Genomic DNA, 26,520 nt, shown 5'->3' with positions numbered 1-26,520 from the left:
GACCGTGACTCAAGCAGACACCAGATTATATCTGGCCGGTGAAGCCAAAATAATACTTTTTGAATGTTCGATGCCCAGTAATAATGAATAAAGCTGGGAAGACCCATTCCACCTACGTCACGACCTCTTTGAAGAATGTGCTTATTAACCCTTGGGACCTTATTTTTCCAAATAAAGGAGGTTATAGCTTGATCGACTGATTTAAAAAATAACTTAGATAAGAAAACTTGCAAACACTGAAACAAATAGAGAAATCTAGGAAGTATAGTCATTTTCACTGACTGAATTCTCCCAGCTATAGTAAGGGGTAAACTGCGCCATCTCTCGAAATCAGCCTTCACTTGGCTAACCTGAGGCCTGTAGTTAGCTTCAAACAGAGATGTAAAAGAGCGAGTAATATGTATTCCTAGGTGTACAAAACCATCTTGAGATAAAGGAAAGGGCAAAGATTCCTGTCGGATCTGTCGGGCCAAGTTATTAATGGGAAAGCATTTGCTTTTTTGAAAGTTCAGTTTATAGCCAGAGAAGGCTCCAAATTGACCTAATAATGACACAATAGCAGGACTACTACCTATAGGGTCGCTAACATAAAGTAAGAGGTCATCAGCATATAGGAAAACACGGTGTTCCATGTTCCCTCTTCTAACACCTTGAAATAATGTAGTTGACTTAAGTGCAATAGAAAGAGGCTCAACTGCAATTGCAAAAAGAAGAGGGGACAATGGGCAGCCTTGGCGAGTGCCACGTGTTAATGGGAAATAGTCAGATCGAAAATAATTTGTCTGTATACATGCTAAAGGCAAGTGGTATAATAGCTTAACCCAAGCTATAAATATTCTGCCAAATCCAAATTTCTCCAAAACACTGAACAAGTATACTCACTCCGCTATCAAACGCCTTCTCCGCATCCAAGGAGATAACAATCTCTGGCCTTGGAGAATCACTGGGTGAATAAACCACATCAGCCAGTCGATGGATATTAAAAAAAGAATAGCGATTTTTAATAAAACCTGTTTGATTGTCTGAAATGATCTTGGGAAGGGGACGTTCTAAACGGCATGCAAGCACTTTAGCCAAAATTTTCACATCTACTTTCAAAAGTGAGATGGGGCGATATGATCCACATTGAGTCGGGTCCTTGTCCTATTTAAGAAGTAGTGAAATAGCTGCTTGTGAAAGAGAAGTGGGTAAGGAGCCGTTCTCCAAAGATTCCTGAAACACTTCTAGAAGGACCAGTATGAGCTTATCCTTAAATTTCTTATAAAATTCTATTGGATAACCATCAGGACCTGGGGATTTACCACTCTGCATAGCCTTAATGGCATTATTAATCTCTTCCTGCCCAAGAGCCCGATCTAGGTTCTCCACTTCCTCTGGTTCAAGAGTTGGTATTTCCAAATTATCTAAAAAACGTTCCATATTTGTTTTATCTGATGGGAACTCTGAGGCATACAGAGAGGAATAAAAAGTTGCAAAGATGTTATTAATCTCTTTTGGATTGCTTGTCAAGTTCTGGTGCATGTCTCTTATCTGGGGAATAAGTTGTGATGCAGCTTGATGTTTCAACTGATGAGCTATAAGCCCGCTCGCCTTGTCACCATATTCATAATAGAGGCTACGTGTCTTAAGAATTAATTGTTCTGATAGGTTTGTAGATAAAAGATTAAACTTCGCTTGCAAATCAACCCGGCTTTTATATAATTCCGCAGTGGGTGCCTCAGAGTATTTTCTATTCAGATCCCAAATACATTGCATTAACACTTGCATTTCCTTCCTATGCTCTTTATTGGCATGTGAAGTATAAGATATTATTTGACCCCTCAGGTAAGCCTTTAAAGTTTCCCAAAGTAAAGAGTACGATACCGACTCAGTATTGTTAGTCTGGAAGAATGTGTCAATGTTAGCCGATATATAACTACAAAATTTCTCATTAGAAATCAAAAGGGGGTTAAGTCTCCACAGAGGCCGTTCTCTAACGTTTAAAGGAAAACATAGGTCCAGTTTCATGGGCGAGTGATCAGATATAACTATAGCAGTGTATTCAATTTGTCTAATCATAGGTATCAAGGAATTATCTATAAAGAAATAGTCTAGCCTGGAATAGGAGTGGTGAACATGAGAGAAGAAAGAGAATTGCCTAACTGATGGATTCAAAAATCTCCAAGGATCCATATAACCATTTTGTTGCATAAACATCGAGAAGGCCTTTGCCATACCAGAAAATGTTCCCCTAGAGCTAGACCTACCAAGCAGTGGGTCAATAGCACAGTTCAAATCTCCTGAAAAGATTAGCTGGTGTGTATTCAGGTTAGGTATTAATGACAAAACCTCATTTGCAAAGTGGACGTCGTCCCAATTAGGGGCATAAACATTTACCAAAATGACAGGTATCTGAAAGAGACATCCAGAGACTATAATAAAGTGACCATTAGGGTCACTGATTACATCAGATGGTGTAAACTGTATTCTTTTGGTGATTAATATTGCCACCCCCCTGGACCTACTATTAAATCTGGAATGAAAAACCTGACTAATCCATGCTTTACAAAGTCTATTATGGTCCTCCACTCTTAAATGTGTCTCTTGTAGAAATAGTATATCTGCTTTTAATTGTTTCAGATGAGAGAAAACTTTAGCTCTTTTAACCGGACCATTGAGCCCCTTTACATTCCAAGAAATAAACCTCACAGGGTGGCCTCCATCAGCAGCACTCACGTTAACCATATCAAAAGACACACAGGGCCTACAATCCAAAACAGTGTGAGGGCGTAAGTTGCACACAATAACGCACAATGAAAAGAAAGTCTGATCAATCCGTAACACACAAAAGAATAAACTGCCATGGTAATCCCCCAAAACACTCCCCCCACCCCTTTACACAAACAAAAAAACCCAATTAACCCCCGAAACCTAGATCTACCTCCCCAATTGAGGATGATCGCAGGCAGTACCCAACAAAAAACTTCCAAGGCGTTCCCCATACAGCCCAACTTTCAATCTAATCTAGGGTGGCTCCCCTCCTTAACATTTATCCTATCACTTATACTACATTTAATATAACATATAGGCTAAAGATGACACAGGTCAAGCTAAGCATTAAAAACAGAAAAAAACACCGGGCAACTTAAACACCCGAGATACGAATCCCGAATATTTACATTCTGCTGGTTGAAAGTTTTTGTTAATCAGTTTCGGCAGCATAGCAGTTCGACCTGATCGCGTTCCACAAATTAAACTGGAAAAAATGAACAAAGAAGTGGATTGTGAAAATTAACAGTTTGCCTCAGCATGAGGCCCCTTCCATGCTGCATGAATAACCTAAAAAAAAGTCATTGCTCTTCTCGTTCTTCTTCTCCCCAGCACAAATGGTAAAACTCTTTGGCCGCCTCTGGTGTATCAAAATAATGCTTTTCACCTTCATGCACGACCTGGAGCTGGGCAGGATACAAGAGGCCAAACCTGACCCCTTTCCCATAAAGCAGGGATTTCACCTCCTTGAAAGCTGCCCGTTTTTTACCCAGCTCCATACTAAAATCTTCATAAAAAACACGCTGTGTCCGCGGAAATACAGCTCCTGCTTCTGTCTATTGATGATGCGTTGCTTATCATGAAAGGAGTGAAAGCAAACCAGGAACGTTCTTGGTCTCTTTTGCTTGGCTCCAGAGACACCGGATGGTTTATGTCTGACTCGGTGAGCACGCGAAAGCACGAGAGGCCTTGGGAAAAAATTTACCCCCAGCACTTCATCAAAAAATTCGGTCATAAATTTAACAGGGTCCGAACCTTCCAAATTTTCAGGAATGCCGACTACTCTCAAATTGGATCTCTGCGACTGATTTTCGAGGTAATCTAGCTTTCCCTTCAGAAATGCATTTTCGCTCTGCAACGCTGCAATGGCGGCTTCGGCGCTCACCAGTCAGTCACTGTAATCATTCAGGCCGTCTTCAACCCCACGAATGTATTCGTCGTGCGACTCGTAAGCAGACATAATTTGTTCCATGGTAGCAGTCACTGGTGATAAAGCATCTTCAAGTTCTCTTTTTAAGGAAGAATGCACCGCTTCCGTCATGTCAGAAATAAGTACTAAACGAAGCCTCTCCAGGTCATCGGGTAGCGCAGGGCCGGGTCCAGGTCCAGCAGCGTGCAACGGCGCCATTACTGTAACATCAGCCTTCTTGCTCGAGGCTTCGCTACCTTTTTCCCCAGTTTTACTTCGAAGGTACATTCTACTTGCCATTTCAATGTCCAGCTATGTCCCGCGTTGTTCACAATGGTAAATATTCAGTTATCTCGAGCATACGGCAAAGATAAACAGGTAGATTTTCAATAAAAGTCGGGAGCCACACTCACACGCACCAACTCACTCCATACTCGACCCCGGAAGTCCCCCAAATAGCCTAATTCTACTCCTGTGTGTTTTATGGCTCGTGGTCTTTAGGCCCCTCGATGAATACTGGTGTGAGTTCTTCCCACTTCCCCTTTCTGTAAACCACAATCATTTCCTTGGTATTGCAGCCACAGAGTGTGAGATTGCAACTGCAACACCACTCAACCAGCTACATTTATCTCACTCTTGTACACCTACGATTCACAATCTGAGATTCTTCCAACAGCAGTGGTATTATCTGCAGATTTATACAAGGCATTTGAGCTGTGCTTAGCCACAAATTGATGAGTGAAGAGCAGTGGGCTAAGCACGCACCCATGTGCTGCACTTGTTTTGAATCTTTGGCGTAACTGCTTCTGAAACTCCTGTCTGAAATGGGTTGGATGGAGCTCTTAAAGAAACAAAGATATTCACAGGAAGATATGTTTAAAGGGAGGGATTGAGAACTGTAGCATTAGACTTTCTCAGTCGAGCTGCTGCATCACAACGCCTTTCACAAGCTCAAGCCTGACCTCTGGTGTTGTCAGTATGGATTCTTCCTGTGAACCTGAACATTTTCCCTGTGTGCTCTAGATTTTTCCCTTTTTTCAAAATATGTGTATTAGTAAGTTAATTGAACACTGTAAAGTGTCTCTAGTGTTGGTGAGTGGTAGAATTGGAGTGCAGTGGTGAAAATATCAGAAATTAGGATGAGAATCGTGTAGATGGGTGAGCAGTATGGATAGTCAACTTAAAGGCCTTGTCTCCGTGCTCTATGATAAAGCAGTTGAAGGCCAAAACCAAAATAATGGCTAAAGAAATTTGACTTGTCTCTCTTGACCCTTTTTTATCAATGCATCATCGAAACTATCCTACGTGGATGAATGATGGCTTGTTATGGCAACTGCAGAGAATGATGGGCGTAGCTCAGCACATCACAGAAAGCAGTGCCTCCTGCATGGACTCTGTCTATACTTCTCACTGCCTCCGTAAAGCAGCCAGCATAATCAAAGACTCCACCCACCCTGTATATTCTCTATTCTCCCTTCTCGCACTGGGCAGAAGATACAAAAGCTTGAAAGCATGTACCATCAGGCTCAAGGACAACTTCTACCCCATTGTTGTCAGACATAATGAACAGTTCCCTAGTATAATGTAATACCCTGGTTAACATTTCTTCTGCTATGCTATGAGGTATTTTTCTTTTAGCAGTTTTCTGAGAAAGCAGTGTGCCCTGTTAATAGAATGTTTTGGCTTTGGCTGAAGGAGCCATGTTGTCCAAGTTAGGAACATTGTGTCAGCCAACTGGGATTGTCTTGGTATGTGTTGTAACTTTCTGTGCAGTGGGATATCATGGAGCATTTGAGAAGGCTAGGCAGGATAAGCTTTCTGAAGGACAGTAGTCTAATTTGTTTTTTTTTTAGGGGGAGCTGTGGAGCGGGGCACAAGAGAAGATGCCATTCGAAGGAGAGATCCCATTGTAAAAGTGCTTTGTGCAGATGAATGGTTTGAAGGAGGAAGTGCCAATACTCCTGAGTTAGCCAGTTTGTTCGAGATGGTCTTTGAAGGAAGTTCGAAATTTAGCTGCTGTCTTTCACGCAGAATGTGCGTTCAGAGCATGAGTAAAGTGATATACCTGACTACTCCAGAAATAAGCTCCAACATTTATGTGCACGTGCAATTGATTTAACTGTAATGGGCCTTTTTATATTTCTTTTCTCTGTTAACTTTGATAGAGTTGAAAAATTGGTAAATCTACTTTCTTTATAATTTTATGCTGGTGTACGATCTGTCATTTTAGTGACTGATAATTTTTTATAGGTTAGTATTTACACAGTATTCATTACAATCAGTGTTCTTTATTGGAACATTCAAACTTTCCTGTTCGATTGAATCCCAGATCATAGCAATCCTAGACATATATTGCGTATGAAAGGTGGCCTTCTCACTGCTGAGTCACGTGGTCATTAGCAGAATTAGCTAATGAGCCAAGTTTGTATACAGACCAGTGAGAGTGTCACAATAGTAAAATGAGATCTGCACCTCATAATCTACCTCATTACGAACTTGAACCTCATTGTCTACCTGCACTGCATTTCCTCTGTAGCTCTTGTACTTTTTTCTGCTTTCTTTTGTTGCCTTATCTTGTACTGCCTTGATGAGTAATGATTTGTTCTGTATGAACAGTAATTCCAAAGCCTACATGACAATGTTTAAGTGTTAGATTTCGTTGTATTGGTGAGAAGAGCTGTGATGGTGAATGGGGCTTGGCATGAGTTGGGATATGGGGAGCAGAGTTTAGATTGGATGAAAGTGTGGCTGATGGTGCCCCATTCTGTTGCTGCTGGGCACTGCCACAGATTACCATCCTGTCACATTCTCCAAAGGATGGAGAGGGAAGATGCAGGATTGCCTGTCAGTGATCTCCCCCCCTCTCTCCCCCCTCCCCTGTGGTTGAAAGTAGCTGTTTATCCCCTGTCTTTATCTCTTTCAGGTGAAGATTCAGGAAATTTTGCCGAACAGTTGCTGAATTCCGCAAACAAGTATCGGGCGCGCCATGGAGCACAACCTTTAATCCTGAACTCTCAAATCAACAGGGATGCAGAGAAATGGGCAAAACATCTGGTCAAGTCTAGAACACTAAAGCACAGTGACACACCATATGGGGAGAACATCTGGTGTCAGCAAGGCCCTGCAGATTGCCAGGTCACAGGTCTGTTGCATCGCGATCTGACATCCTTTGATGGTTATCCTCAGTAAGGGAGCATACATTGTTTGGATATTAGTAGGTCATGCCTCATGGAATAAGATTATTTCTACCAGAACCAGCATGCAGTCTATTTGATCCAAGACTCGTAATTCCTTAACTATGCAAATCATGTTTCTTCTGTGTAAAGCCATTGAAATTCCAGCATATGCTCCCAACTTAGATAAACAGCGCCATCTGTCATTCATTTGGTAGCATACTTCTCCCTTTTACACTAATGGGGTGTGGTTCAGGTGCTGCTCCAGAAATCATCAACACGTAATCCAGGCTGAATCCTGTTGGCACCGAGGTTTTCTGGCACCATCAGATGAGGCTAATTGGTCCCCTTGGACCTATTGGCACTGGTTGAAGAGCAAGAAATCCTGCATCTATCTTGAGACTTTTTTATTCCTTTCATAGGTTATCCTGTAATCCATTACATTTTGTTAGTGGAATCTTCCTATATTACAACTTAAGAGCTATATTTATTTTTAGTTGTAAAGCACAATTGTGCACAGATGCTATTTCTCATTTTACATTGCATGACTGAACTTCAGGAGTAATTAAGCCTCATAACGTGTATGACCATCTTTAGAGACCTTTGCACACAATGTTGTTGTAAAGTACATTAAGACAACTTCAATTAAAGATATCAGTAACTTAAGACAATCCTGTTGGAAAGAAATGTAGTTTTAATTTTAAATTGTCATGAGGAATCAAAATTGTTTAATTAATAATCTTTAGTTCAGTGTCAAAATGAGTGGAAAATTTAGATATTATCAGCATAATTTTGCAAATTTTAAAGATCTGGATGTGACTTTAAATGAGAGTATCTAATTCCGAGTCCTTCTTCCATATTGTGCAATCAGTAACTTCCATTAACAAAGCATAGTAAAATATCCCAAGCTACCTATATCCAAACATCTCTGAAGGGGCAAAAAACTGGAAAGGCTAGAATTCTGCATGATACAAAAGGCACAGATACTCAGCAGGTCAGACAATATCTGTAAGAGAAGCACTTTAGAGAAGAAGTAGGGGGCATGACCTGGGTGGTAAAGGTCCTTGATGATGAATGCCAGCTTCTTGAGGCATCTCCTTTCAGAGATGTCCTCAATGCTGGAGAGGCTGGTGCCCATGATGGAGCTGGCTCTCAGCACTCACTTTCAAGGGGGAAAGGCATTTATTGAGCAGTTACAATTTATGTATAGATAACGGAGCATTGAGGAGGGACTCTCGTTCAGAAGAAATGCCTGGGAGATCTAAATTCCTGAAAAGGGACTCCATCGTAGATTGTCCATCATTACATTGCTCAGATTGATATAGTTTAGAATAAAAATTCTTAAGCACAACATTAATCATTTTAGAATTACAAGTTAACTTATGCAGTTAACTTGCACAAGTTCCAGACTTAAACATATTCATAACTAAGGTGGCACGGTACCATAGCAGTTTACACATCGCTTTAAATCAAATCAAGTCTAATTATTATTCAATCATACATAGATACAGTGAGCGAAACAGCATTCCACTGGAGCCAAGGCAGTAAACATATAAACTAACACATTCATAATAGCGAGAAAGGAAACATATTCATGCGCAAAAAATATAGTCCAAGACTCTGAGCAAAATGTCCCGCAACTGATTATACAGTCTCCTAGCAGTGCGCAGAAGCACACAATCCTGCTTGTCATGCCACTGCTCGAACAGGGGAGGGCAGCCTCCAACCCAGCACGGATGCCAGTGTATTCTGACCAGGGTCTGCATTCTGACTTGGCCACCCCAACCCATTGACTTTGTTCTTTTTAAGCCATTCCTGTGTAAATTTGGCTTTGTGCTTTGGGTCATTGGCTTGCTGGAAAACAAATCTCCCAAGTTGCAGTTTTCTTGCAGACTGCATCAGGTTTTCCTCCAGGATTTCCCTGTATTTTGCTACATTCATTTCACCCTCTACCTTTTCAGGCCTTCCAGGACCTGCTGTAGTGAAGCATCCCCACAGCATGATGCAGCCACCACTATGCTTCTCAATAGGGATGGTGTCTTTTTGATGATGTGCGATGTTTGGCTTACGCCAAACATAGCATTTAGTCTAATGGTCAAAGAGCTCATCATAGCATAGAACCTTCCTCCAGCTGATCTTAGAGTCTCCTACATGTCCTCTGGCAAACTCTAGCCAAGATTCATGTGAGTTTTTTTTTAACAGTGGCTTTCTGTTTGCCATTCTCCCATAAAGCTGCAACTGGTAAGTCACTCTGGTAACAGTTGTATGTGCAGTCTCTCCCATCTCAGCCACCGAAGCTTGTAACTCCTCCAGAGTTGAAATAGGTCTCTTCGTGGCCTCCCTCACTAATCCCCTTCTTGCATGGTCACTCTGTTTTTGAAGATGACCTGTTCTGGGCAGATTTACAGCTGTGCCATTTTCTTTCCATTTATTAATGATTGACTTAACTGTACTCCAAGGGTTATTCAGTGACTTGGAAATTTTGTTGTACCCATCTCCTGACTTGTGCTTTTCAATAACCCTTCTGTGGAGTTGCCTGGAGTGCTTTTTTGTCTTCATGGTGTAGTTTTTGCCAGGATACTGACTCACCAGCTGTTGGACCTTGCAGATACAGGTGTATTTTTACTATAATCAATTGAAACACCTTGACTGCATACAGGCCTCCAGAATCAGATCTCCATTTAACTAATTATGTGACTTTTAAAACCAATTAGCTGCACCAATGATGATTTGGAGTGTCATATTAAAGGGGATTGAATACTTAAGCAATCAATTATTGTGTTTTATATTTGGAATTAATTTAAATCATTTTCTGGAGATCTGTGTTTTCACTTTGACATGAAAGAGTCTTTTTTCTTTTGGTCAGTGTCAAAAAAGCCGAATTAAATCCACTGTGATTCAATGTTGTAAAACAATAAAACATGAAAACTTCCAAGGGGGGGCGGGAGTGAATACTTTATATAGGCACTGTACATTGTCACTGTTCAACAGAGTCTCGCAATCACAAGTGAGATGTCCATGACAATCTCCCACAGTTATACCGCACGCCGCCTTCAGGCAGCAACTCCAATGTCTTCCAGTAACAGACAGCAGCACTGTCTGCAGCCAGGTCAGCACCTCCAAACCCAAACTAGCTCCTCCGACATCCCGGCAGACTCCTCCGACATCCTGGCTGCCTCCTTCCCTGTCTGGCCAGCCCCTTCGACATCTCAGTAGGCTCCACCTCTGACACCAGTTCAGCTGCTTCAATCAATGAGCAGCTTACTGATGGAGTAACCCTGCACTACCCTATGCTCTCGGAGTTGAATTGTCTTACAATTGTAAAAGATACGCTTAACAAAGAAAAAAGCAGCTTTGGTTGACCGCCGAGAGGCTGCTGCATGTGAACATGTCACCACCTTACCAGAAGTCTTACAGTGCCAGTGATCACTGATCGAGGTTCAATTCCCGCTGCTGTCTGTAAGAAGATTGTACATTTCCTCAGGAAGCTCCAGATTCCTCCCACATTGCAACGATAAACATTGAATTGTGGACATGCTATGTTGGTACCACAAGCTTGGCAACACTTGCAGGCTGCCTTGCACAATCCTTGTTGATGCAAATAATGCATTTTGCTGTGTGTTTTCATATTTCAATCTACCTGTGACAAATAAAGCTAATCTGTATCTGAAAACTTAAGGAGTTTTGATGACAGTTCCCAAAATGCTTACTGAATAGGCGGTCACCTGGACCTGCCCAGGTTCATTTCCTAAAACAGGTTCAGTATGTTTGCTCCACTAATTGGACTATGCACATACTGTTTCAAACAACCCTCTTGAATGAACAGATGAAATTCTACCCCATCTAAGACCCATGCACGAAGGAAGTCCTAGTCAGTACTGGGGACAGTAAAGTCACTCGCTACTAAAAACCCTGTTACTTTTACGTCTTTTCATAATTTGCCTGCGTACATCTATTCCTCTACCTCTTGGTAGTTATTGCAATTTAGAGGCAATGATAACTGATACTACAAAAGGTGTCTTGCAAGGATATGGGATTTAATTTCATTCTTAGTGCAGCTTTGCACCGAAATAGATTTAATCAAATTATTTCTTTCATGTTTTCAGGACAGGCAGTTGTTGATTCCTGGTACAATGAAATTAAAGATTATGACTTCTCCTCCCCTGGATTTCAAAAGAATTGTGGTAAGTTTTTGATTAAGTGGTTGTGTGTAATGGTTAGCAACACACATCAAAGTTGCTGGTGAACGCAGCAGGCCAGGCAGCATCTCTAGGAAGAGGTGCAGTCGACGTTTCAGGCCGAGACTCTTCGTCGAGAAGGGTCTCGGCCTGAAACGTCAACTGCACCTCTTCCTAGAGATGCTGCCTGGCCTGCTGTGTTCACCAGCAACTTTGATGTGTGTTGCTTGAATTTCCAGCATCTGCAGAATTCCTGTTGTTTGTGTGTAATGGTTATATTGAATTGATAGAATATCTGAAACAGAAATAGCTCATTCAGCTCCAGTCTGAGTTGGTGCTTACTCTCCACAAGAATCTCCTCCCAACAATTGTTTTTCAGCATTTTCTACTCTTCCTTTTTCTCCAATCTACTTGATTTTCATTTTGAAAGCATCTGGGATTCTGCTTGTTCATCTTATTGTGGCAAAATTCACACTCTAACCTCTCCCTTAATCTTTCTCTCCTCCTCTCCTCCACCCGTTCTTTACTTCACTCACCTCCCCTCCCACGAACCTCCCTCTCCCCCTCACTCCACTCTTCTGTCCCTCACTCTACCCCCAACTCCCCTCTCCAACACTCTACCCCCAACTCCCCTCTCCTACACTTTACCCCAACTCCTCTCCTACACTCTACCTACCCTCCTGCCCCTCTCCCACCCTCTCTCCACCAACCCCTCTCTCACCACCTCCCCTTCCCTCCTCCCACCACTCCCCCTCCCCTTCTCTCCTACTCCCACCTCTTTGCTCTTCCCCCTCAGCCATCCCTCCCCACTGTCTCGCTCACCCACCTCTCTCCCAACCCCTCGACCCTTCTGCCATCCTCTTTCCCACATTCTTCCCTCCTCACTTTCACCACCTCCCCTTTCCCTGTACCCACTATCACCCATTCACCGCCACTCTCCCCTACTTCTCTACCCCTCCCTCCATGTCTCTCCCCTCCCATTCTCCACCCATCTCTCCCACCTCTCTCTCCACTGTCTACTCCCTCTCTACTCCATTCTCCCTCTCCCCCTCCCCCTCATCTCCCCCTCCCCCTCATCTCCCTCTCCCCCTCCTATCCCCCTCCCCCTCCTATCCCCCTCCCCCTCCTATCCCCCTCACCCTCATATCCCTCTCCCCCCTCATCTCCCCCTCCCCCTCGTCTCCCCCTTCCCCTCGCCCTCCTCTCCCCCTCTCCCACTCCCTCTCTTCCCCACTCCCCTTTTCCTCCCTCTCATCTCCCCCTCCCACTCCTCCTTCCCTCTCCCCTCCCCCTCACTCTCTCCCTCCCCCCTTCTCCACCCACCTCCCACTCTCCAGAACCCCCCACTCTCTCCAGTCCTCTATCCCCCATCTCCTCTTCCTCTCCCTCCTCCTCCTCCTCCCCCTGACTTTTGTGGGTTTGGATTGAGTTTCTGGTCTTAAGTGTTTTGGATGATCTCAAGTTTATAGTGGATAGGAGATAGACAGCCTTCTAATAGACCGATCTGTAGATGGAAGAATATATTAGATATTACCTACAGACCACATTGCTTTCTTTCCTTTGTATGTTCTTGCCTGTTCTCTGCAGGCCATTTCACACAGTTGGTGTGGCAAGATTCCAAGGAGATGGGAGTTGGCCTGGCATCTGATGGCAAAGGTTTCACTGTCGTGGTGGCTCAGTTCAACCCAGCTGGTAACATCACCAATCCAGGCTACTTTGCTAAAAACGTCCTGCCCCCTGGCAGCAAGGTGCAGCAAGGTGGATCAGCCCACAGAGAAAAAGTCAAGGCATCTGACACTCCAGCTACAGGGAAAGCAGCACCAGTTTCGGGTACAAGTTTTGTTCTTAAGGCATTTCCTATGAAGAAATGAAAACAATGTTTAATATTGTTCAGTAATCTAATGGTGAGTTCCTGCTCCTGAGTACTCCGGAACGTTTCTTGAAATTTGCTTTATCCCATCATGTACATGATGCTGGTGGACAATTGCATTCAGAAGTGACAGGATAGGATGATAAAGCAGCAGGTAGAAACGGTCAGAGATTTGATATTCTCATGGGTTAGACGGGGCACTTTTCCAACATATAGTCACTTGACCTGGCTGACAGTTTTTACTAACAGTTTCTGCAAATAGCCACGGTTCTGTAGGATGGTCACTGCTGATTAGAGTGAATGTAGCCATGGATCTTGGAATGGTGGGGAGGGAACTTCCCTATAAAGGAAACAAAAAATTATTTCTGTGAGGTCTGTTGTGACTGTCAACGAATGCCACCAGAGAGACATGCAGCTGCTAGTATAAAAGTCTTTATTCGGCACATACAAGCTGACGGTATTTGGTGTGATTCCAGAGAGATACTCCCAGACCCAACGTTACATAACATTATTATATGCTAAAGATCAAAGGTAACAGCAGGGCAATTTCTATAGTTACAATGCATTCATAATGCTTCCTTTGAGTTACACCTAGGGTACGTCCACACTACGCCGGATAATTTTGAAAACAAAGCTTTTTCTCTTCGTTTTGCCCTCCCGTCCACACTGAGCCGGCGTTTTCAGCCCCCGAAAACGGAGATTTTCGAAAACACTCTCCAGAGTGAATAAATCTGAAAACGCTTAATGTCCGGCGTAGTGTGTACGGGATAACCCGAGAGATTTAAAAACGTTGTCATGACAACACAACAACAATGCTTTTTTCTGCTTCTGCTTGGTATAACGCGCAGTCGGTGTGAACGGCGTGAGAGTTAAATTGTAAAGTGAGCTTTTTTGACTATTTAAAAACGCTGGTATGACACGCCGGAACAGATGTTCGTTGTTTTAACAACGAAGTGAAGAAGAAAGTATACTCACTTCGCCCTGTTTTCTGTCCTTGCTTGTATGAAGGTGGTTTACCTATTTATGCAAGTACTTCTCTGACAATAGATGTGTAACAGCCTAATGTAACATTGTATGGAAATACAAGATAATGCTGATGCAGACGTTTTATACATTTAACAAGGTGCTTTATTAATGCAACAGAGTTAGTCAGCTTTTCAATGTTCGTCATCAGCTGGGTCATACTGTCCATGAACTCCCTGTCGGTTGCCTCCATACGCTCCAGTATTTGTTTTTTTTAAGTTTTAAGTCCTCCTGCGTGACAGCCAAGAGCAATTCCTTTAAAGTTTTTCTATTCTGTAACTGGACAAACGCGCACTAAGTAAATGGTTCTCTCTTCGCTTGTTTTCTGTGTCCTGCGCATGCCCAGTAGGAGGAGATTCGCCCAAATATCCGCCTAATGTGGACGGAGATGTTTTGAAAAACGCTTAGTGTGGACGCCTGTCGTTTTTACTCGAAACCGGCGTTTTCAAAATTATCCGGCGTAGTGAGGACGTAGCTCTAGATCTTCACATTAACACCCCCAAAATGAGTGTTTATCTCTGAGCTGCATTCATGCATATGCAGACATCTCAGGTCAGTGGGGTGTTTCTTGGTCAATGTGATGTTTCCTGGTTTGCAATTGACCCCAGTCTGCAGCTCCAGGAAGGCCATTGTTCTAAGCCGCATTTTAAAGTCAATCTACAATCCACATTCACATCTGAAGAATGGTTACTGTTAAAATTAAAATTTGCTATATTCCATATCTCCAGAATATGCCCTAACAAGTCCAGGCGAAAATACCCAGCCGTCCTAGAGTCCCATGTCTTATTGCTCCCGACAGCCATTAGCAGGCCTGAGAGGTGTCTGTCCAGCAACTGCTCATCAATCATGATCTGGTATAGTAGTTTGAATGCGCAGGAGCATAAGAAGCTGGAGAGAATGCTGGACTCAGCCCAATACATTATTGACACATCCTTTCCCACCATCAAAAGTATCTATTGTATTTTGTTGTATTGGTGAGAAGAGCTGTGATGGTGAATGGGGCTTGGCATGAGTTGGGATATGGGGAGCAGAGTTTAGATTGGATGAAAGTGTGGCTGATGGTGCCCCATTCTGTTGCTGCTGGACACTGCCACAGATTACCATCCTGTCACATTCTCCAAAGGATGGAGAGGGAAGATGCAGGATTGCCTGTCAGTGATCTCCCCCCCTCTCTCCCCTCCCCTGTGGTTGAAAGTAGCTGTTTATCACCTGTCTTTATCTCTTTCAGGTGAAGATTCAGGAAATTTTGCCGAACAGTTGCTGAATTCCGCAAACAAGTATCGGGCGCGCCATGGAGCACAACCTTTAATCCTGAACTCTCAAATCAACAGGGATACAGAGAAATGGGCAAAACATCTGGTCAAGTCTAGAACACTAAAGCACAGTGACACACCATATGGGGAGAACATCTGGTGTCAGCAAGGCCCTGCAGATTGCCAGGTCACAGGTCTGTTGCATCGCGATCTGACATCCTTTGATGGTTATCCTCAGTAAGGGAGCATACATTGTTTGGATATTAGTAGGTCATGCCTCATGGAATAAGATTATTTCTACCAGAACCAGCATGCAGTCTATTTGATCCAAGACTCTTAATTCCTTAACTATGCAAATCATATTTCTTCTGTGTAAAGCCATTGAAATTCCAGCATATGCTCCCAATTTAGATAAACAGCGCCATCTGTCATTCATTTGGTAGCATACTTCTCCCTTTTACACTAATGGGGTGTGGTTCAGGTGCTGCTCCAGAAATCATCAACACGTAATCCAGGCTGAATCCTGTTGGCACCGAGGTTTTCTGGCACCATCAGATGAGGCTAATTGGTCCCCTTGGACCTATTGGCACTGGTTGAAGAGCAAGAAATCCTACATCTATCTTGAGACTTTTTTATTCCTTTCATAGGTTATCCTGTAATCCATTACATTTTGTTGGTGGAATCTTCCTATATTACAACTTAAGAGCTATGTTTATTTTTAGTTGTAAAGCACAATTGTGCACAGATGCTATTTCTCATTTTACATTGCATGACTGAACTTCAGGAGTAATTAAGCCTCATAACGTGTATGACCATCTTTAGAGACCTTTGTACACAATGTTGTTGTAAAGTACATTAAGACAACTTCAATTAAAGATATCAGTAACTTAAGACAATCCTGTTGGAAAGAAATGTAGTTTTAATTTTAAATTGTCATGAGGAATCAAAATTGTTTAATTAATAATCTTTAGTTCAGTGTCAAAATGAGTGGAAAATTTAGATATTATCAGCATAATTTTGCAAATTTTAAAGATCTGGATGTGACTTTAAATGAGAGTATCTAATTCCGAGTCCTTCTTCCATATTGTGCAATCAGTAACTTCCATTAACAAAGCATAGTAAAATATCCCAAGCTACCTATATCCAAACATCTCTGAAGGGGCAAAAAACTGGAAAGGCTAGAATTCTGCATGATACAAAAGGCACAGATACTCAGCAGGTCAGACAATATCTGTAAGAGAAGCACTTTAGAGAAGAAGTAGGGGGCATGACCTGGGTGGTAAAGGTCCTTGATGATGAATGCCAGCTTCTTGAGGCATCTCCTTTCAGAGATGTCCTCAATGCTGGAGAGGCTGGTGCCCATGATGGAGCTGGCTCTCAGCACTCACTTTCAAGGGGGAAAGGCATTTATTGAGCAGTTACAATTTATGTATAGATAACGGAGCATTGAGGAGGGACTCTCGTTCAGAAGAAATGCCTGGGAGATCTAAATTCCTGAAAAGGGACTCCATCGTAGATTGTCCATCATTACATTGCTCAGATTGATATAGTTTAGAATAAAAATTCTTAAGCACAACATTAATCATTTTAGAATTACAAGTTAACTTATGCAGTTAACTTGCACAAGTTCCAGACTTAAACATATTCATAACTAAGGTGGCACGGTACCATAGCAGTTTACACATCGCTTTAAATCAAATCAAGTCTAATTATTATTCAATCATACATAGATACAGTGAGCGAAACAGCATTCCACTGGAGCCAAGGCAGTAAACATATAAACTAACACATTCATAATAGCGAGAAAGGAAACATATTCATGCGCAAAAAATATAGTCCAAGACTCTGAGCAAAATGTCCCGCAACTGATTATACAGTCTCCTAGCAGTGCGCAGAAGCACACAATCCTGCTTGTCATGCCACTGCTCGAACAGGGGAGGGCAGCCTCCAACCCAGCACGGATGCCAGTGTATTCTGACCAGGGTCTGCATTCTGACTTGGCCACCCCAACCCATTGACTTTGTTCTTTTTAAGCCATTCCTGTGTAAATTTGGCTTTGTGCTTTGGGTCATTGGCTTGCTGGAAAACAAATCTCCCAAGTTGCAGTTTTCTTGCAGACTGCATCAGGTTTTCCTCCAGGATTTCCCTGTATTTTGCTACATTCATTTCACCCTCTACCTTTTCAGGCCTTCCAGGACCTGCTGTAGTGAAGCATCCCCACAGCATGATGCAGCCACCACTATGCTTCTCAATAGGGATGGTGTCTTTTTGATGATGTGCGATGTTTGGCTTACGCCAAACATAGCATTTAGTCTAATGGTCAAAGAGCTCATCATAGCATAGAACCTTCCTCCAGCTGATCTTAGAGTCTCCTACATGTCCTCTGGCAAACTCTAGCCAAGATTCATGTGAGTTTTTTTTTAACAGTGGCTTTCTGTTTGCCATTCTCCCATAAAGCTGCAACTGGTAAGTCACTCTGGTAACAGTTGTATGTGCAGTCTCTCCCATCTCAGCCACCGAAGCTTGTAACTCCTCCAGAGTTGAAATAGGTCTCTTCGTGGCCTCCCTCACTAATCCCCTTCTTGCATGGTCACTCTGTTTTTGAAGATGACCTGTTCTGGGCAGATTTACAGCTGTGCCATTTTCTTTCCATTTATTAATGATTGACTTAACTGTACTCCAAGGGTTATTCAGTGACTTGGAAATTTTGTTGTACCCATCTCCTGACTTGTGCTTTTCAATAACCCTTCTGTGGAGTTGCCTGGAGTGCTTTTTTGTCTTCATGGTGTAGTTTTTGCCAGGATACTGACTCACCAGCTGTTGGACCTTGCAGATACAGGTGTATTTTTACTATAATCAATTGAAACACCTTGACTGCATACAGGCCTCCAGAATCAGATCTCCATTTAACTAATTATGTGACTTTTAAAACCAATTAGCTGCACCAATGATGATTTGGAGTGTCATATTAAAGGGGATTGAATACTTAAGCAATCAATTATTGTGTTTTATATTTGGAATTAATTTAAATCATTTTCTGGAGATCTGTGTTTTCACTTTGACATGAAAGAGTCTTTTTTCTTTTGGTCAGTGTCAAAAAAGCCAAATTAAATCCACTGTGATTCAATGTTGTAAAACAATAAAACATGAAAACTTCCAAGGGGGGGGCGGGAGTGAATACTTTATATAGACACTGTACATTGTCACTGTTCAACAGAGTCTCGCAATCACAAGTGAGATGTCCATGACAATCTCCCACAGTTATACCGCACGCCGCCTTCAGGCAGCAACTCCAATGTCTTCCAGTAACAGACAGCAGCACTGTCTGCAGCCAGGTCAGCACCTCCAAACCCAAACTAGCTCCTCCGACATCCCGGCAGACTCCTCCGACATCCTGGCTGCCTCCTTCCCTGTCTGGCCAGCCCCTTCGACATCTCAGTAGGCTCCACCTCTGACACCAGTTCAGCTGCTTCAATCAATGAGCAGCTTACTGATGGAGTAACCCTGCACTACCCTATGCTCTCGGAGTTGAATTGTCTTACAATTGTAAAAGATACGCTTAACAAAGAAAAAAGCAGCTTTGGTTGACCTCCGAGAGGCTGCTGCATGTGAACATGTCACCACCTTACCAGAAGTCTTACAGTGCCAGTGATCACTGATCGAGGATCAATTCCCGCTGCTGTCTGTAAGAAGATTGTACATTTCCTCAGGAAGCTCCAGATTCCTCCCACATTGCAACGATAAACATTGAATTGTGGACATGCTATGTTGGTACCACAAGCTTGGCAACACTTGCAGGCTGCCTTGCACAATCCTTGTTGATGCAAATAATGCATTTTGCTGTGTGTTTTCATATTTCAATCTACCTGTGACAAATAAAGCTAATCTGTATCTGAAAACCTAAGGAGTTTTGATGACAGTTCCCAAAATGCTTACTGAATAGGCGGTCACCTGGACCTGCCCAGGTTCATTTCCTAAAACAGGTTCAGTATGTTTGCTCCACTAATTGGACTATGCACATACTGTTTCAAACAACCCTCTTGAATGAACAGATGAAATTCTACCCCATCTAAGACCCATGCACGAAGGAAGTCCTAGTCAGTACTGGGGACAGTAAAGTCACTCGCTACTAAAAACCCTGTTACTTTTACGTCTTTTCATAATTTGCCTGCATACATCTATTCCTCTACCTCTTGGTAGTTATTGCAATTTAGAGGCAATGATAACTGATACTACAAAAGGTGTCTTGCAAGGATATGGGATTTAATTTCATTCTTAGTGCAGCTTTGCACCGAAATAGATTTAATCAAATTATTTCTTTCATGTTTTCAGGACAGGCAGTTGTTGATTCCTGGTACAATGAAATTAAAGATTATGACTTCTCCTCCCCTGGATTTCAAAAGAATTGTGGTAAGTTTTTGATTAAGTGGTTGTGTGTAATGGTTAGCAACACACATCAAAGTTGCTGGTGAACGCAGCAGGCCAGGCAGCATCTCTAGGAAGAGGTGCAGTCGACGTTTCAGGCCGAGACTCTTCGTCGAGAAGGGTCTCGGCCTGAAACGTCAACTGCACCTCTTCCTAGAGATGCTGCCTGGCCTGCTGTGTTCACCAGCAACTTTGATGTGTGTTGCTTGAATTTCCAGCATCTGCAGAATTCCTGTTGTTTGTGTGTAATGGTTATATTGAATTGATAGAATATCTGAAACAGAAATAGCTCATTCAGCTCCAGTCTGAGTTGGTGCTTACTCTCCACAAGAATCTCCTCCCAACAATTGTTTTTCAGCATTTTCTACTCTTCCTTTTTCTCCAATCTACTTGATTTTCATTTTGAAAGCATCTGGGATTCTGCTTGTTCATCTTATTGTGGCAAAATTCACACTCTAACCTCTCCCTTAATCTTTCTCTCCTCCTCTCCTCCACCCGTTCTTTACTTCACTCACCTCCCCTCCCACGAACCTCCCTCTCCCCCTCACTCCACTCTTCTGTCCCTCACTCTACCCCCAACTCCCCTCTCCAACACTCTACCCCCAACTCCCCTCTCCTACACTTTACCCCAACTCCTCTCCTACACTCTACCTACCCTCCTGCCCCTCTCCCACCCTCTCTCCACCAACCCCTCTCTCACCACCTCCCCTTCCCTCCTCCCACCACTCCCCCTCCCCTTCTCTCCTACTCCCACCTCTTTGCTCTTCCCCCTCAGCCATCCCTCCCCACTGTCTCGCTCACCCATCTCTCTCCCAACCCCTCGACCCTTCTGCCACCCTCTTTCCCACATTCTTCCCTCCTCACTTTCACCACCTCCCCTTTCCCTGTACCCACTATCACCCATTCACCGCCACTCTCCCCTACTTCTCTACCCCTCCCTCCATGTCTCTCCCCTCCCATTCTCCACCCATCTCTCCCACCTCTCTCTCCACTGTCTACTCCCTCTCTACTCCATTCTCCCTCTCCCCCTCCCCCTCATCTCCCCCTCCCCCTCATCTCCCCTCCCCCTCATCTCCCTCTCCCCCTCCTATCCCCCTCCCCCTCCTATCCCCCTCCCCCTCCTATCCCCCTCACCCTCCTATCCCCCTCACCCTCCTATCCCCCTCCCCCCTCATCTCCCCCTCCCCCTCGTCTCCCCCTTCCCCTCGCCCTCCTCTCCCCCTCTCCCCACTCCCTCTCTTCCCCACTCCCCTTTTCCTCCCTCTCATCTCCCCCTCCCACTCCTCCTTCCCTCTCCCCTCCCCCTCACTCTCTCCCTCCCCCCTTCTCCACCCACCTCCCACTCTCCAGAACCCCCCACTCTCTCCAGTCCTCTATCCCCCATCTCCTCTTCCTCTCCCTCCTCCTCCTCCTCCCCCTGACTTTTGTGGGTTTGGATTGAGTTTCTGGTCTTAAGTGTTTTGGATGATCTCAAGTTTATAGTGGATAGGAGATAGACAGCCTTCTAATAGACCGATCTGTAGATGGAAGAATATATTAGATATTACCTACAGACCACATTGCTTTCTTTCCTTTGTATGTTCTTGCCTGTTCTCTGCAGGCCATTTCACACAGTTGGTGTGGCAAGATTCCAAGGAGATGGGAGTTGGCCTGGCATCTGATGGCAAAGGTTTCACTGTCGTGGTGGCTCAGTTCAACCCAGCTGGTAACATCACCAATCCAGGCTACTTTGCTAAAAACGTCCTGCCCCCTGGCAGCAAGGTGCAGCAAGGTGGATCAGCCCACAGAGAAAAAGTCAAGGCATCTGACACTCCAGCTACAGGGAAAGCAGCACCAGTTTCGGGTACAAGTTTTGTTCTTAAGGCATTTCCTATGAAGAAATGAAAACAATGTTTAATATTGTTCAGTAATCTAATGGTGAGTTCCTGCTCCTGAGTACTCCGGAACGTTTCTTGAAATTTGCTTTATCCCATCATGTACATGATGCTGGTGGACAATTGCATTCAGAAGTGACAGGATAGGATGATAAAGCAGCAGGTAGAAACGGTCAGAGATTTGATATTCTCATGGGTTAGACGGGGCACTTTTCCAACATATAGTCACTTGACCTGGCTGACAGTTTTTACTAACAGTTTCTGCAAATAGCCACGGTTCTGTAGGATGGTCACTGCTGATTAGAGTGAATGTAGCCATGGATCTTGGAATGGTGGGGAGGGAACTTCCCTATAAAGGAAACAAAAAATTATTTCTGTGAGGTCTGTTGTGACTGTCAACGAATGCCACCAGAGAGACATGCAGCTGCTAGTATAAAAGTCTTTATTCGGCACATACAAGCTGACGGTATTTGGTGTGATTCCAGAGAGATACTCCCAGACCCAACGTTACATAACATTATTATATGCTAAAGATCAAAGGTAACAGCAGGGCAATTTCTATAGTTACAATGCATTCATAATGCTTCCTTTGAGTTACACCTAGGGTACGTCCACACTACGCCGGATAATTTTGAAAACGAAGCTTTTTCTCTTCGTTTTGCCCTCCCGTCCACACTGAGCCGGCGTTTTCAGCCCCCGAAAACGGAGATTTTCGAAAACACTCTCCAGAGTGAATAAATCTGAAAACGCTTAATGTCCGGCGTAGTGTGTACGGGATAACCCGAGAGATTTAAAAACGTTGTCATGACAACACAACAACAATGCTTTTTTTCTGCTTCTGCTTGGTATAACGCGCAGTCGGTGTGAACGGCGTGAGAGTTAAATTGTAAAGTGAGCTTTTTTGACTATTTAAAAACGCTGTCATGACGTGCCAGAACAGATGTTCGTTGTTTTAACAACGAAGTGAAGAAGAAAGTATACTCACTTCGCCCTGTTTTCTGTCCTTGCTTGTATGAAGGTGGTTTACCTATTTATGCAAGTACTTCTCTGACAATAGATGTGTAACAGCCTAATGTAACATTGTATGGAAATACAAGATAACGCTGATGCAGACGTTTTATACATTTAACAAGGTGCTTTATTAATGCAACAGAGTTAGTCAATTTTTCAACATTTGTCGTCAGCTGGGTTATACTGTCCATGAACTCCCTGTCGGTTGCCTCCATACGCTCCAGTATTTGTTTTTTTTTTAAGTTTTAAGTCCTCCTGCGTGACAGCCAAGAGCAATTCCTTTAAAGTTTTTCTATTCTGTAACTGGACAAACGCGCACTAAGTAAACGGTTTCCTCTTCGCTTGTTTTCTGTGTCCTGCGCATGCCCAGTAGGAGGAGATTCGCCCAAATATCCGCCTAATGTGGACGGAGATATTTTGAAAAACGCTTAGTGTGGACGCCTGTCGTTTTTACTCGAAACCGGCGTTTTCAAATTTATCCGGTGTAGTGAGGACGTAGCCCTAGATCTTCACATTAACACCCCCAAAATGAGTGTTTATCTCTGAGCTGCATTCATGCATATGCAGACATCTCAGGTCAGTGGGGTGTTTCTTGGTCAATGTGATGTTTCCTGGTTTGCAATTGACCCCAGTCTGCAGCTCCCGGAAGGCCATTGTTCTAAGCTGCATTTTAAAGTCAATCTACAATCCACATTCACATCTGAAGAATGGTTACTGTTAAAATTAAAATTTGCTATATTCCATATCTCCAGAATATGCCCTAACAAGTCCAGGCGAAAATACCCAGCCCTCCTAGAGTCCCATGTCTTATTGCTCCCGACAGCCATTAGCAGGCCTGAGAGGTGTCAGTCCAGCAACTGCTCATCAATCATGATCTGGTATAGTAGTTTGAATGCGCAGGAGCATAAGAAGCTGGAGAGAATGCTGGACTCAGCCCAATACATTATTGACACATCCATCAAAAGTATCTATAGTATGTGTTGCTGTCTGAAGAAGTAATATCTATCATCAAACATCTTCGCTATTCACGAGTCTTGCCATCTTCTCATAACTACCATCGGGCAGGAGGAACAGTAGCCTGAAGTCCTTCACCACCAGGCTCAAGAACAGCTACTTCCCTTCAAACATTCAGTTCTTCAACCAACTCGCACTACCTCAGTATATCAACAGCATGACCACTTTCCACTACAGTAGACTTCAGTGTTTTGTTCTAATCGTATTCCTTCTTGTATAATTCACTATAATTTATGTTTAATTTATAGTTTTCTTGTGAACGTTGTGTCTCTAATGCTATAATGGTATTGCATGTAGGTTTTCCGTTTTCTGTGCATATATGTACATATGGCAATAAACGACTTTCATCCTGAAATATACCTTACCTGACAAACATAACAGCATCAGTGTAAGATGAGAGGAAGAAAATAAAATGTAGTCCAAGCTTGTATTCGGATTTTTCAGCTTGATTCAAGAACCTGTTGTTGTTGAGCCTTGAAGTGTCTGCCTGTACTCTTCTACCTCCTGCCTGATGGCAGCATGAAGAAGAGGGCATGGCCCAGATGGTGGAGTTCCTGGATAATGGATGTCACCTTTCTGAGATATAACCTCTTGTAGAAGTCCTCGATGGTAGGGAGAGCTGTACCAGTGATGGAACTAGCTCAGTCCACCACTCTCTGTAGGATGTGATTCAGAATTCTTGTCATTGTACATCTAAAGACACTAAGAAAGCAGACACGCTGGCAATCTTTCATGGTTGCGTTGACGTGCTGGACTCAGGATACACCATGTCATCGTAGATTTATGATTAAAAAGTAGATCGATTGAATCCTGGCAAGGGTCAAAAGCGAGGCATAAGTTTAATGTGAGAGCAAGGAATTTCAAGGAGGATCTGAGGGAAAGAGTGCTACACAAGGAGGGGATGATATCTGGAACTCGCTGCCGGAGGAGATGGTGGAATGACATACTACTACTATATTTAAAAGACAGCTAGACAGGCACTTAAGCTGACAAGGCATTGAAGGTTTATGGACCTTATGCAGTAAATGGGATTTGTGAAGTTGGGCAAAGGGTCAGCACGGATGTGATGGGCTGGAGAGCCTATTTCTGTGTTAAACAACTCAGTATGGCTCTAGGAATGGGAAGTTGTGTTTGGAGTCTTTATTGAGGAATAACTGGTAGAATAGATGAGGGAAAACTATTGTTTATTCTGTTCTTGGATTTTCAGTAGGCCTTACATAAAGTCCCACATAAATGGTTAGTGAGCAAAATTAAAGCACCTGCCATTGGATGTAATACATTGGCATGGACTGAACATTGGTAAACAGGGAGAAAAGAGAAAATGATCTCCTTTTTTCAGGATGCCATACAACTACTCACAGGGTACCATGGGGAACTAGTGCTGGGTCTCCACTGTTTATAATGTACATCAATAAATTGGTTGAGGGAAGCGGTGTAATATTTCCATATTTAGCTCCAGAAAAGAATTGGGTGGAATTGTGGATTTTATGAAAGATACAAATGTATATGAAATGTACATATCAAAACCTATTGAAAGGGATTTCAAAAACCTGGACAGATTGTGCAAGTGGGCAGGAAGGTAGCAGATTCAGTTTAAGTTGGGCAAGTATAATTAGATAAGGCTGATAATTTCATAGAAAAATGAAGACAGCGTGTTACTTAAATGGCTTGTACATTGGGAAATGTTAATATGCAAAGAGACTGGGTGTTCTTGTGCACCCGTTACTGGAGCAGACATACAGACACAGCAAGCAGTTAAGGCAAATAGTAGGTTGGCCTTCAGAGCAAGAGGATACAGAAACAAAGATACCAGTTAACGGTTATACTAAGTGGAATCTTACCTGGGATGCTTTATGCAGTTTTGGTCACATTCCTCCAAAGAGCAGCTACTTGGCACAAAGGAAGTTCAGTGAAGAATCTCTAGACTGATTGCTGGGATGGAAGGATTTTCGAAAGAGCAGAGATTAAGTAAGCTAGGTTTGTATTCACTATTTAGAAAAACAAGAGGGCATTCAATTGAAACGTTCAACAGCGCAAGACAGGCTGGAAATGGGAAGATGTTTTCCCTGGTTGAGGTGTCTAGAATGAAGAGCATTAGTGTCAGGTTAAAGGAGAAAAGAGCGAACCTTTGGAATTCAATCCAGTGGTTTGGAGACTTGATGGAGTTAATTCAAAACACAGATCAACTTATTTCTGAATTTCAAGGAATATGGGGATGGATTGGAAAAATGAGGCTGAAGTAAATCTTGTGAAGAATGTTATTCTGTTTTGCTTTCCTTAATTAAGAAAAGACTTGTTTGCCATTGAGGAAGTACAGCAAAGATTCACAAGACTGGTTCTAGAAATGGTTTGCCATACAAGGAGGACTTCATTCTATTAAGTTCAAAAGAATGTGAAACAATTTCATCAAAACTTTCAAAATTGTTAAAGGGCTTGATGGCTAGATAGATGGAGAATGTTTCTGCTGGAAGAGAGGTTTAGGACCCCTTGAGAATAAGGGGTAGGCTGTTTCTGCCTGAAATGAGAAAAGGTTTAAACACGCGGGGGTTAGTAAGCTTTTGGAATCCTCTCCCCAGAGGCCTATGAAGGCATTCAAATCACAGATTACTAAATATAAGAGAAATGGGGTAATGCAGGAAAATAGATCTGATGTGGAAGATTGACCATGGTGGAGTGGGCTCAAAGAGCCAAATAGCCTTTTCTGGTCATAATTGTTTTTCGGTTAGAAGAATAATAGGTTTAGGTCATCACTGGAAGAAGGC

At 43.1% G+C, this 26,520-nt stretch overlaps 1 protein-coding gene across 1 annotated transcript in view; it reads left to right on the top strand.

Moving 5' to 3' along the window:
* LOC140186440 (uncharacterized) overlaps nucleotides 1-26,520 on the top strand; it is a 143,898-nt gene that overhangs the window by 111,672 nt on the left and 5,706 nt on the right. Inside the window, exons 20-25 of the mRNA XM_072240711.1 lie at nucleotides 6,861-7,079; nucleotides 11,217-11,294; nucleotides 12,876-13,118; nucleotides 15,410-15,628; nucleotides 19,767-19,844; nucleotides 21,460-21,702. Coding sequence (XP_072096812.1) covers nucleotides 6,861-7,079; nucleotides 11,217-11,294; nucleotides 12,876-13,118; nucleotides 15,410-15,628; nucleotides 19,767-19,844; nucleotides 21,460-21,702 — 1,080 coding nt within the window. The remainder of the gene's footprint in view (nucleotides 1-6,860; nucleotides 7,080-11,216; nucleotides 11,295-12,875; nucleotides 13,119-15,409; nucleotides 15,629-19,766; nucleotides 19,845-21,459; nucleotides 21,703-26,520) is intronic.

This window comes from Mobula birostris, chromosome 22 (genome assembly GCF_030028105.1).
Source record: "Mobula birostris isolate sMobBir1 chromosome 22, sMobBir1.hap1, whole genome shotgun sequence".
In the NCBI taxonomy this organism is placed as follows: Eukaryota; Metazoa; Chordata; class Chondrichthyes; order Myliobatiformes; family Myliobatidae; genus Mobula; species Mobula birostris.
This window is presented reverse-complemented; position numbering and strand designations above follow the sequence as displayed.